This window comes from Pipistrellus hanaki (assembly GCF_964339955.1).
Source record: "Pipistrellus hanaki genome assembly, chromosome: 5".
Classification (NCBI taxonomy): Eukaryota; Metazoa; Chordata; class Mammalia; order Chiroptera; family Vespertilionidae; genus Pipistrellus; species Pipistrellus hanaki.
Window position 1 is genome coordinate 4426610 of NC_140507.1, and position 12855 is coordinate 4439464.

The window sequence follows — 12855 nt, forward strand, 5'->3', positions numbered from 1 at the left end:
AACTGGTTTCGGCTGTGCCGGGATCTTACCATCATTCTCACGGACTCCACATAACCACCTCTGGGGGACTTCCTACTTTAATTTTTAAGTAATTCTTTAAATATATTCTTATTGATTTCAGAGAGAAGGAGGGAGAGGGGAGAGAAAGAGAAGCATGAGAGAATTATTGATTGGTTTCGTCTTGCATGCTCCCCCACCCCCACTGAGAATCGAGCCTGCAACCTGGGTCTGTGCCCTGACCGGGAATTGAACTGTGACCTCCTGGTTCATGGGTCAACAGACGCTCAACCACTGAGCCACACCGGCCGGGCACCAGCCGGGCACTAACTTTTATTTTTCAGATTTGAAAACAGAGAAATGAAGTGGTTTGTCCAAGGCCCCCCAGCTAGTCAACGGTGGGGCTGGGCCTTGAACCCAGGCCCACCTGGCTCTGCACCCGTGCTCTCTCCACAGGCCCATTTCTGATCTAGAGGAAGAAAAAGCTGACCCTTTTAAGTTAGGTTCACACCAACAACATTTCTTTATCCATCTTGCTCTCCGAAGCCCCCCCTTGTATCGTTTACCGCTTAATATCCCCAGCACGCCCGAGAGCAGGGCTCATTCCTGATGGCCACATCCCAAGGACTCCATCCGCACGCACGGGGCTCTGTCCGGGTGTCCAGAGCAGAAGCTAGTTGGAGGGGTGAAGTCACCTGTCCCTGCCTGGGCTGCTCCAGCTGTTTATAGAGGCTCCTTTAGTCCAAGAGCTTCTTGAGTTCCACATCCTCTGCCCCTGCTTGGAGAAAGCACTGTCAGCCATGGCAGGGGTCTGCCCAGCACCTGGTGTCTGTGATTCTGTTCTTTCGTGGCACAGGAGGGTCCCCATGAGCCTAGAGGAGCAAATGGAAACCGGGAACCTCGTGTTGCGATTGGTTCAGGTGCTTAAACAAAGACGCCCCCACCACCATCACCAGCATACACCCTGTAACGGTGGCTCGAATAATTTAGATGTTTGTTTCTTTTTTAAAAATATTTTTATTCTATTTTTTTTTTTGGGGGGGGGGGTTATTTCTTAAAAAGTTCAGATACATGTCACGGGCTGCTATAACAATTGCGTGCAGCCAAGAATCTTATCACACCGCACCTATTGTGTGGTGCCCTCATCCCTCTGGCCTAGGATGGTTCGCCACTAGTCCAGCCAGTGAAAAGGAGGCAGAGAGAAGCGGCAGGCTTGACTCAGAAGCTGCCTTATTCCCATTCTCTCACATTCTATTGACCAGAACTTAGTCCCATGGCAATACCTAGCTGCAAGAGAGCCTGGGAAATGTAGTCTTTATATAGTCAGCTAAGTGTCTGGCTAAACTGCTTGCTATTTATTGTAATAGAAGGCAGAGGGGAGATAGTTATTTAAGAGATGAGCAGTCATCTCCATAACCCAACTGCCAAACTATGCCTCTGCGTAGACCCGTGCTAAACCAGCTCTGGCAACGCTCGAGGTGCCTTTCTCAGAGCCTGCCTTTAGCCAGGAGCCTTGGACCATGGCAGAGTCACCCTCTTCCTGACCCTGAGGCCCAGAGAGAGGGCAACCCCACCTCCAGAGTAAAAATTCCTCAAGTCGTCAGCCCACGTTGGTTTGGTTCTGTTTACATGTTTGAAGTAGGTTTGCTCCAGCCCTAACCGGTTTGGCTAAGTGGTTAGAGCGTCGGCCTGTGGACTCAAGGGTCCCAGGTTCAATTCCCGTCAAGGGCATGTACCTTGGTTGCAGGCACATACCTAGTAGGGAGTGTAGGGAGGCAGCTGAACGATGTCTCTCTCTCATTGATGTTTCTAACTCTCTATCCCTCTCCCTTCCTCTCTGTAAAAAATTAATAACATATAAAGCCTCCACGTTTGCCCTTCCTCTAAAGCTTTCCAGCGTTCCAGCACACGCTGTGTCCTGAGCCCCTTCCGAATCCAGCTCTTCTCACGGGAAGGGTCACACGGCTCCTAACGGCTGTGCAGGCCATTATGCCCCATCTTGTGTAGGTCGGAACAGGCCTCCCTGGTGTCCCCCTCGGGAGTTTTATCTGCAGAATTCCGCACGTGTGTGACACACGCTCTCCTCTCCCTATAGGATCGCCCAAGATGAGGCAGAGACCCCCTCCTCGCCGGGATATGACCATAGTAAGTGGCCCCTGCTTCTGGGGCGTGAGTGTGTGTGACACCAGCCCCTCACACGTACCTCGCCCTTTCCCAAGATGCCTTCTTCCCGGGCACACCGCGGCCTCGAGAAGCAGGCTGGCAGGTGGCACGTGCCACTGACGGGTAGAAAGACAGGTTGCCCGTGGCTTTGTGGCAGGCCTCAGGGTGTGCCCTCTGCTTCCTGAGCCCACCTCCCTTTGTCTTATCCGACTCCTCAAACAGGGTCACTCAAGACCGAAACTGCGATGAGACACAAATATTGTTTGTGGTGCCATTCTGATATTTGACTTGCATACATTTTTTTAAATTCTTGGTGTATCTTTCTTACCAATACGTTCAAAAATGAGCCGCCTTTTTTTCAAGCCTGCCACTTAGTGAGCACCTGCTGGGTGCTCCACTCCATTCCCTTGTGGAGTGGTTGCAGTGGCCCCACCAGGCTGACCCTGATATTACCCCCATTCCACAGGAGAGGAGACTGAGGCTCCAGAGGGGGTGTGGTTTGTCCCCCGTCACACACAGAATCAGGAATAGATTCTCACCCAAGATGTTCTTTCCACCGCCCTCGCTGCCTCTGCAGTTCGGGGAATATTGTCTTGCCTCACATTTTCATGACTGTTGGCCAATGTTTCTTCTCTTCGCTCTGAGGCCAGAGGGCCAGTGACCCATCTAGGAGACTATGATCGGAGTGGTCCTCTTTGTTTGGTCCACGGGTCCACCAGCGCCTCCTCGAGGATGATCGTGTGCCCGAGTCCCTTAGCGCGAGCACACACACACACACACACACACACACACACACACACAGCATCTCTCCCTCAGTGCCATGGTAATGGGCTTCATGGGACTTAGCCCTGTGTTTCATCATTCCAGCCTCGGGGTCTCAACCTGCCCAAGCCCCCCATCCCACCCCAAGTGGAGGAGGAGTATTACACCATCGCCGAGTTCCAGACAACCATCCCCGATGGCATCAGCTTCCAGGCGGGCCTCAAGGTCGAGGTGAGCGAACCTGGTGTCCTCCCCGTGATTCTTTTTTTTTTTTCTTTCTAAGTTATTGTAGTGACATTGGTTCATAACATTATATAAACATTATATAAAGTTTTTGGCTTAACCAAGTCTCTCTCTTTTTTTTTTTTTTTTTCCTTATGGTAAATTCTGCATCCTCCGTTTTCCTCTTCTCTCATTTTGCTTCCCGGTTCGTTTCGGTGTCGCATTAGCCTTCAGAACTCACGAGTAGAACCATGTTGTGTTAGCAGTGGCGCGACCAGGCGCTCCTGCCTCCTCGCCTGGTCTACGTGTCTTCCTAACGTGTGTAATGATGATGATGTAGGCACCTCTCTGTGCCAGGTACGTTGCATACAAGTCTTCACAGGAGTTCCGAGAGGAGTCAGTATCTTCAGCCCATTTCACAGATGTACCCGAGACAAAGAGAGGCTAGGTACATTGCTTATGGTCCCATAGCTAGTTAAGTAGTGAAGCTGGGATTTGAACCTAGGTATCTTTGGTTTGAAGACCAGGCTCCTTTTCTTTCCTCCTCGCTCTTTTGATTTTGAATTTGCTTTTACTCGTAACAGTTCTGAGCTTCTCTCTAGTAAGTGAAAACTCCCACAAGTCATCATTAAGAACACAAATGTTTAGCGCTTTCACAACAGTACTTTGTACAGAGTGTGAGCTTGGCAAATCCTCACCAATGCATTGCATTTTGATTACTCTTAGTATGAACGATGGTTGAATTCACGGGTGCACCCACCATGGCTTGCATGCCCACAGTCGCCTTTAATTGTTACCATAGCTACCAAGTGTTGGAGGGATGCCAGTTGCCCTCAGGTGAAGGGCTCGCGTGTATCGGCGCCCTTTCTGGAGAGCGTCCAATGGGACTTAGGCAGATGCCTGTCACGTGCCCTGCTCTCTCGGTAATCCCTGCTGTAACTTAATAAGAGGCAACGTCTACCTTTCCGCACCAGCCACCTGCTGTGCGCGTTAGCTCTGTGGCCATCGTGAAAACCCACGGCGGGTGTCACTGTTCTTACCACTGTCCCTTTGGCGTGAAACCTCGGGAATGTGGTTTGTGCAGGGCCATGTGGGCAGTAAGTGGTGAAGCCAGAACCAGAACCCGGGACTGCAGGCCCTGGAGCCCAGCCTCTGCTTCCTCTCCGAGCTGGGCACAGCGTGCAGCAGCTGAACTGTGCCCGCCGCCCTCTTTGCCCGCATTTTATTACCCTGGCACAGCTCCTCCGCTTTCCGGGACAGGGCCAGAGAGCGGGAAAGCCTCAGGCTCTGGAGCCCACCTGAACTCCCACCTCAAGAGGCTCTCTTGACCCTCTGCAAGTCCTCAGCTCTCCTGAGGCTCAGTGCTGCATCTGTGAAATGGGATCATAACCCCCATGTCATGGGGCAGTTGTGAGCACAAGTCAGATGGCAGGCACAGAGCCTGCCAGAGAACCGGGTATTCATTGGCGTGGGCTGCCCTCACAGAAGACCAGTCTGGGTGGTCTAAACCGCCGGTCCGCGGACCCCTGGTGGTCCGTGAGGTCCGGAAATTGGCGACCGCTAGTTTAAACAACGGGTAACATAAGATCTTACATACGGAGGGGGAACCCACCCAGCCTTCCCCTCAGTGTGTGTCCCAGAGGGGGAAGGCGGTGAGATGACAGTGAGTTTCGCCTCCATCATCATCAGCTCCCCTGTGTGTACACGTGAGCGGAGTGAGGTGCCCACCTTTAAGGATACACATGTCTCATGCAGCATGGCCGTGAGCACCCGTCAGCCACTCCGTCTGTGCTCAGCCAAAGGAGCAGCGGCCAGGGCTGCTTTGGGCGGCCTATGCATTTCACCTTGAACTTTAGAATTGTTGCAGACACCACGGGAGGGCCCGTCCTGCATCCCAACCACCCAAGTTGACTTGCAGCTGCATCCAGGTCCCTGCAGCTGACGGCTTCCTACCTCCCAGATTACCTGAGGGCACCCCCCGGAGAGAGGGGAGCGAGCCCCTGGGGGACAGGACTGTGCGTCCCGGGGTAACTGCCTCCCCCCCCACCTCCCCGTGGGGAGGTCTGATTCTGCATGGTCTCTCGGAGGGTCCCAGGTGGATGAAGCCCAGTGGCCCAGGGCAAAACCTGCTCATAACAGGCCCTCACGCTCCCTCACCTGTGACCTCCTGAAGCCATCGCCCAAACTGCCTGCCTGTGCCCGTGTCCGTGTGTCAGGGACTGCTTCCGGGAGAATCCAGAGTTAGACCGGAGCCCGCTCACACGGCCGATGTTGCTGACACAGGATAGTCTCAGAGGCTGCTGTCCGCATAGACGTTGTCCGGGGACCTGCTGGGTGCCCATCCCCGTTTCCAGGACTCGGGTGCACGTGGGTCTCCGACACCCCCTGGTCCCTCGGCTCTGGAGCCACACCTACTAAGTGCTTTCCTCTTCCCCCCCGCCCAGGTGATCGAGAAGAACCTGAGTGGCTGGTGGTACATCCAGATCGAAGACAAGGAAGGATGGGCCCCGGCGACCTTCATCGACAAGTACAAGAAGACCAGCAGCGCCTCCAGGCCCAACTTCCTGGCGCCCTTGCCCAACGAGATGGCGCAGCTGCGGCTGGGGGAGGCGGCGATGGAGGGCAGCGCGGGCGGGGAGGCCGGCGGCCCCTCTCGGCCCCTGCCGGATGCCCCGCTCGGCGCCGTGGACTCCGGGGTGCCGAGGCCCAAAGACTGGAAGGGCGGGAAGGAGGGCCTGAGGAGGGCGCCCCCCGACGTGCCCTGCACGGGCTACGAGGAGATCGCTGACCTCGTCCCCGAGGAGAAGCCCAGCCTCCCTCCCCGGAAGGAGTCCATCATCAAGTCGGAAGGGGAGCTGCAGGAGCGCGAGCGGCAGCGGCTGGAGCAGCTGCGGGGCTCCTCGCCCAAGCCCCCCGGCGTGCTTCTGCCCATGGTTCCGGCCAAACACAGCCCCCCGGCCCGGGACGGCAAGAAGCCGGAGCCCAAGCCTGACAAGAGCAAGGTGTTCCAGCTGAGAAACGAGATGGGGCTGGAGTGCGGCCACAAAGTGCTGGCCAAGGAGGTGAAGAAGCCCAACCTCCGGCCCATCTCCAAACCCAAGGCCGACCCCCCGGAGGAGAAGCCGGACGCCGCCCCCCAGAACCCCTTCCTGAAGGCCAAGCCTCAGGTGAGGCCCAAGCCAGCCTCCTCCCCCCGGGTCGAGGCGCCTCCGGGCGAAGAGCAGCTGGACATCTGCAACCTCAGGAGCAAGCTGCGGCCCGCCAAGCCCCCCGAGAAGCCCCCGCCGGACGGGGACAGCGGCCCCCCGGCTGCTGGGGGCCAGGACGCGGGCCCCAGCCGCGGCTTCCTCCCCGGGGAGGGGCCCGGCCGCGCTCCGGACAGGACAGGCAAACAGGACGGGCTGGGCCCCAGGGAGGTCCCCTGCAGGCCCCCTCCGAAGCCGGCCAAGGCCGCGGACGCCGCGCCCAAGAGTGTGCCGGTGCCTCTCCGAGAGGCCCCCCAGGAGGCTCCCCAGCAGAGACCCGTGATCCCGCCCCGCAGACCGCCGCCCCCCAAGAAAGCCTCCGCCTCCCCCAGGCCCCTCCCGGAGCCCGCGGGGCCGCAGCAGCGCGAGGCCGGCGAAGGCAGGGCGCCCCCTGCCCCGGGCCGGGCCCTGCTGGTCCCTCCCAAAGCCAAGCCTTTCCTGGCCAACTCCTCGGGGGGCCCCGAAGACCCCCGAGGGAGAGGCGGGCCGGGCCCGCGGGGGGCGGGCAGGCTGATGGGGGAGAACAGGGAGAAGGCGGCGGCGGCCGCCCCCCTCCCCGGCGCCGACAGCCCGAGGGACCTGTACGTGGCCGTGGCCAGCTTCGAGGGGGACGAGGACGCCAGCAGCTTCCAGGAGGGGACGGTGTTCGAGGTGCGGGAGAGGAGCAGCAGCGGCTGGTGGTTCTGCCAGGTCCTCGGCGGGGCGCCCGCCTGGGAAGGCTGGATCCCCTCCAACTATCTCCGCAAGAAGCCCTAGCCCCCCGCCTCCCGGGGCGCAGGCCCCGAGCCCCCGCGGGCCCACCCACGTATTTAATTCGCCTCTTAATTTATCGTCCTCCGCGGCTTCGAGGCAGGCAGGCCCCGGGGGGCTGTGGTGTCTTCCCTCCCGTTGGTGGAGACGGCCCCCGAGGCACCGCGGCCGCGCCCTGGCTTTCTCTCCGCTCGTACCCCTGCCTTAAGGCCGGCGGCGTAGCCACCCCACTTCCCTGCCCGCCCGGCAGCGGGACATGGACCCCCCAGGCCTCCGGGACCCGAACCCGCCATGCGGAGAACCCGCGGAAGGATTCCCGGTGCGTGGACCCCGCGCAGCGAAGGGCAGACCCGGGCAGCCCGTCCGGCCCGTGGCAGCTCGCTCCACGTCGAAAAGGCCCGTGACTTTCTCACCCCGTTCCCCAAACGCCCGGTGCCAGGAAGGACTTCGCTCCGTAAAGGGGGCTCCGTGGCCGATCCCGGGGGGTGTCCTTCTGTCCGAGGCCTCCGGCCCCCGGGCCGCTCAGGTGTGACCGGATGCAGCTGCCCCCCGAGTGCGTGGGCCTGGGGGTCCGCGCGGGCCGCCGCCTCCCAGCTTCTGTCCCGGGAGCCTGGTCCGTCCTGCAGGGGCGGGTCCAGCCTGGAGCAGGTGCCAGCCTCCGGACAGTCCCCGCCCCCCCGGGGCACCCCGCGTCTGTCCACTCAGAGCGAGGATCTCCGCGTGTGTCTGAACGAGGAGGACCGTGAACAGCCGTGCTCCGTGCCGAGCGCCCCTCTGCCGAGTAGTGAGTTGGTGCCAAACGGTACTTGGCACTTCGCATTCGTGTCTAACCCTCACAGCATCCCTCTCTGGTGATATGATGACCATTTTACAGAGGAGGGAACTCGGGGGCTAGGAAGGAGAGGGAGAGCCCTGGGTGCCCGGGCCCTGCTCTTCGCTCCGGAGCGGGGGTCTCGGAGGGAGAGAGCATAGGGAGCAGATGGAGCCAGCCCGGAGGGGCCCTGGTGGCTCTGAGACCAGCCGCTGGTTCTCCGCCAGGCTGAGCATAGCAAGCAGGGGACGGGCCCGAGGGCCAGGCAGCGCCTCCTGTCCTGCTGCTGCTGCTGCCCACTCTTCTCTGGCTCTCCTAGTTCCTTCCCCTCCCTCCCCCGCCGACGCCCTCTGACTGCCTCACCGGGAGGAGCCCAGGCAGCCCTCCCACCCATGTTGATGGTGTGGTTCACGTGGAGTCACGGCCACATACGGGACTAGAACCAGGACCAGGGGTTTCCGGCTCCTGGCCCAGAGCTGCCTGTGGGCCGGGCTGCCTGGGGGTGAGAGGGCAGCCTCCTCCCACCCCCCTGCAGGAGAGGACGTGGCCCTGTCCTGCCCCAGAGGCTCCGAGTCGGTGTTCATTGGCTGCCAGGCCTCTGGGACCACAAAGCCGGCTTCCCTGGGGGTGCTCGCTGCCCACCTGCAGTGCCAAAGGGCCCCCCCCCCCCCCCCCCCCCCCCGGCTCTGGCTGTGTCTGCAGGAGGAGCCTCCTCAGACCCCAGACCCTCTCTCCCTTCAGCCCGCCTGTAAGTCCCATCCCCGCAAACCAGGGGGCGGGGCCCGAAGGTGCTCCCCGCTGCCCCCCCCCCCCCCCCCCCCCCCCCCCCCCCCCCGGCCCCTGGGGGCGGGGGGAGAAGGGAGGAGGCTGGAAGAGGGCCACCCCCTCTTCCCGGTTTCCACAGTGGGAGGAGGCCCCATAGCATGTCATCCTGAGTGTTTGATCCACTTCGGTTTACTCCCCTGTGATGAGGCTGTTACGCAGGGTTTGACTACATTTCAAGACAGAACTCTTAAGTTTTTGTTTTTTCCTGATTCACTTTCATGGACCTTTCCAGGCTCTGCCTGAGTTCCTAGCGCGCCAGGCGCGGGGCAGCCAGGCCGGGCACGGCCCCTGCCCGGCTGGAGGAGCTTCGCCCTCCGTTTGCTGACTCCACTGAAGGTGCTTGTCTTTGACCTCATACCCTCCTCCGGGGACCAGCCGGGCGGGCAGGGACGTGTTCTTTCTCTGGGCAGAATGATTTTCTGCAAGTGAGAGAACTTGCCTTTATTATTATTGTTGTTGTTGTTCTGATGGGAACTGAAGGTACTAAAGCCACATTCCTCTCACTCACTGCTCTTTCCTCAAGATGCACTTGGGTCCTGAGACCCCTCCCTCTGCATCTGGAAGGGGGGTCTTGGTGGCAGTGGCTCTCCCTCACTGACCTTGACTGTGGACTTACGTTCACACCCTCCAGGACTGTGGCCTCTCTTCTGTGAGCAATTGGCAGAGCCAACGCAGAACTTGCCTGGAGTTCCCGCCATGGGGATCGAGCCTCCACGCCAAGCTGCGGCAGGCCACCGGGGCTCAGACACACACACACACACACACACACACACACACACCCCTTAGCATGGTCCTCGAGACAGCCCTGGGAGGTGCGTGAGGTCAGCCCCGGTCTGCAGTGAGAAAATCCAGGTTCAGGGGGTGAGGTCACATTCCTGTCTCCATGCAAATAGCAGCAGTGACCACGCTGAGCCTGGGATCCAGGGTTTGTGTCCCACGCCCGGGACCTCTGCCCCTGGGAAGCGGGGACCCTCCTGTGGCTTTGAGTCTCTCCTCCACCTGCCCCATGATGACAGCCCAGCGCCCATCTGGGAGGCACAATGGCACCCCCTCCCCTGCTTGCTTCCTGCATTTCATCTCGCATCTTCGGGTAAAACTACAGCTCGGGGTGCCACCACATCTTTGGAAAATCCGAGTTTTAGAGTTACCACGAGATGAAACAGGCCTTTGCTGACATTTTTCCGCTTGAAACCTCTTTGCCGTTTGGTGGGGGTATGTCCTTGTCCCGGTAGAGGCATGGGGAGGGCCAGAACGGCTTCTACCCTCACCTCCTCCGGCTTCAGCCTTTGTGACCTGCCCCCCCCCCCCCCCCCCCCCGTGGTTTCTCAGGCTGCGTTCTCGGCCTTAAACATCCCTGAGCCCACGGGGGATTCATTCCTGGGAGGAAGAGGAGAGCAAAGGCCACATTACAGGGCAGGTGCGGCTCTCCCCGGGTCTGGAAGGCCTTAGGGATGGGCAGTCTCCGCCTGTACCAGATACCGGCACGGGGAGCTCCTGCCCTCACCTAGCGGAATGGGCATCAAGAAAAAGCAGGTCCGGGGCTCGGCCTTCATCCTTTCGTTGTGCCAGGTCTCCACCCATTGGGTCCACCTGCTCCTGGGAGGTCCTGCCCTTGTCTCGGGACTTGACAGTGGGTGCATCACAGCCTTAGCCATCCACGGGCCATCTGGTACCCCCTGGGTTATCCAGGTCCATCCTTCAGGGCTTTTGCTGCAAGCAGCCCATACCATGCCATAGACCAGTGGTCGGCAAACTCATTTGTCAACAGAGTGGCAAACCATGGCTCGCGAGCCACAGTTTGCCGACCACTACCATAGACCAAAGATGACCTAGTGTCAAGTGGTGGCCCGAACGAGTGGCCGTTGGATCATGCGGAGGCCTGAGGGTGCAGGGCGCCCTCCGCTGGCCTGGAGGAATTGCTCAGGAGGCGCCACCGCCCATGCAGACCACCTGCCGAGGACCCTTCCCACGGCCCCGACCATCCGGCTCTGTGGGGTGATGCCTGTTTCTGGCGCTGCCCTGCGGGTTACTGAGCCCCGCCTTGCGCTTCCACATTCCATCCTCCTCCCCATTTCTTCTGCCCTGACCTCCGGAGGAGGCCCCCCCCTAGTTCCGGCCAAGGACCAGGGGGCTCGATCTCTTTCCTGGAGGAAGCCAAACCCAGGGCCACAGCCAGCACTTTTGGGGTCTTGTATAGACTTGAGGTGCCCTGCCAGGCTTGTGAGAGCAATAAGCAATTCTGAGGCCACAGGGGCATCCCTACGGTACCCCTCTGTATGCCTGCCATGCCTCTGTGCCCATCTCACTGCTCATGGCACCCCCTCCACATCCGGGGGTGGTGAGGAGCAGTGGTCACCTCAGCCACAGCCACGTGTCCCGCATCGAGGAGCCGCCACGTTGGCAGGCCATCCCTGCGTCCCTCCAGGAGCGGCAGGCTCCGGCGTGTCCACTCCCAGGACGATGCTGGCGGTCCCTGGACACTCCACTCTCCTGTCCCCTCTCGGCAGATGGACACATTCTGGTGGCGCTTTTTGTTTCCTTTGAACACAAAGAAAATACGTGAGGATATATAATGTGAGGGGGGTGGTGGTGAACCATTAGCTGTAGCATGTATAGACTGTATACTTACCATTAGACTTTTTTCTTTCCCATTTTTTTAAATAAAATAAATAGTGCTTGACTGGTTTCAAGCTTCCTTGTGAAGATGCCGTGTCTGTGACTTATTGGGCTGCGAAGCGGGTGCACAGTTTCTGGCCTGCAGGTTTGAGGTCCAAGAATGGCAGCGGACGTGAGCGTTGCTGTGTGGGCATTGCCCGGAAACAGGGCTGACCTCTCTTTCTGGGCCCTGTGCACCTTGATTCTGCCAACAACGTTGTCAGGGAACCAAAGGGAAACTGTGTCTCCCACGTGGTAGCTCCGCCCACACTGGAGCACGTGGCATGGCCAGGGAGTCAAGCTCCCGCTGTTGCCTGGCAGGCAGGTGTGTTTGGGGCAGACTGGGGGATCTGCAGGGACTGCCCCAACCATCTGCTCCCTGGAGGTGGAGGGTATTGCCTGAGCTTTTATTATTATTATTATTATTATTATTTAATATATTATATTGATTATTTGACCACAGTAAAAAAACAAACAAAAAAAAAAACATGAAAGCAGCTTAGCAAGTCCATGTTCACATCAGCTCTACCTTGAATTCTCTCTGAGCCACAACCCTTAGCCAGTCCCTCCCCCTAATTCCAGCTGTAACTCTTCCCCACTCAGGGCAATCCAGCTTTAATACTAGTGTTCACAGCATCACAGGACCCTGTACTTCGAATGGACAGCTGCACATGAACTTGGAAGTCTACTTGCTATTGGCCTGACCCGGAGAAATCCGAATGGATTTCCCCATTGTCTGTTGGCTGCTGACTAGGCTCATGTCAGCTGATTCATTATAATAAAATAATTAAACAAAACTAAGAGTGTCTAAAGGATAAGCTAAAAAACTTATAATGAAAAGATCTAATTTTCCACTGTGCTTCAGTGGCCAGTCTTAAATGCATCCGCCTTGGGCCCACGGGCCCCGCTTTGTAAACCGCTGAACAAGGAACGGTGATGGGCGCTGGGTCAGACAGAGCTCGGTGTGAGTTCTGGCTCTCACACGCACGGCCTCTGTGAGGCTTCGAAGCCCCATCTGTAAGACGGGGGCCAGAAAGCCTTTCCCACGGAGCTGGGAGGAGGACTGGAAGTCATGTGGGCCTCACACGCGGAATTAATAGTCTCCAAACGCTCTCGCTGCCCGGTGCAGGCGTTGGCAAACTGCTTAAAGAGTCAGATAGTAAATATTTTGGGCTTTGGGAGCCAGGAGGCAAAACCAGAATGTTATGCAAGGACTTACATAACTGCTCAAAATGCAGCCATTTAGCCTGTAAAAACCATTCTTAGCTCTGTACGAAAACAGGCGGCTGGCGGGGTGAGGCCCTGGGGCGGCAGTTTCCCATCCCCCCTCCCCTCCCCCTGGCCCAGGGCAGCTTCATCTCCCATTTTATTACTTTCCTCTAAATGCAAGTTTTTCCACCGCGTGTTTATGGAACATCGGCCCCT

The 12855-nt window shown here is 58.7% G+C and overlaps 1 protein-coding gene across 2 annotated transcripts in view; it reads left to right on the forward strand.

The window, feature by feature from the left end:
- Nucleotides 1–11478, forward strand: part of SH3PXD2B (SH3 and PX domains 2B) — a 71149-nt gene extending 59671 nt beyond the window's left edge. For both annotated transcript variants that reach the window (XM_084886151.1, XM_084886152.1), the window contains 3 exons: nucleotides 2093–2142; nucleotides 3028–3153; nucleotides 5589–11478. In XM_084886151.1, coding sequence (XP_084742277.1) covers nucleotides 2093–2142; nucleotides 3028–3153; nucleotides 5589–7145 — 1733 coding nt within the window. In that variant the 3' untranslated portion in view covers nucleotides 7146–11478. The remainder of the gene's footprint in view (nucleotides 1–2092; nucleotides 2143–3027; nucleotides 3154–5588) is intronic.
- The last annotated feature ends 1377 nt before the right edge of the window (nucleotides 11479–12855 follow it).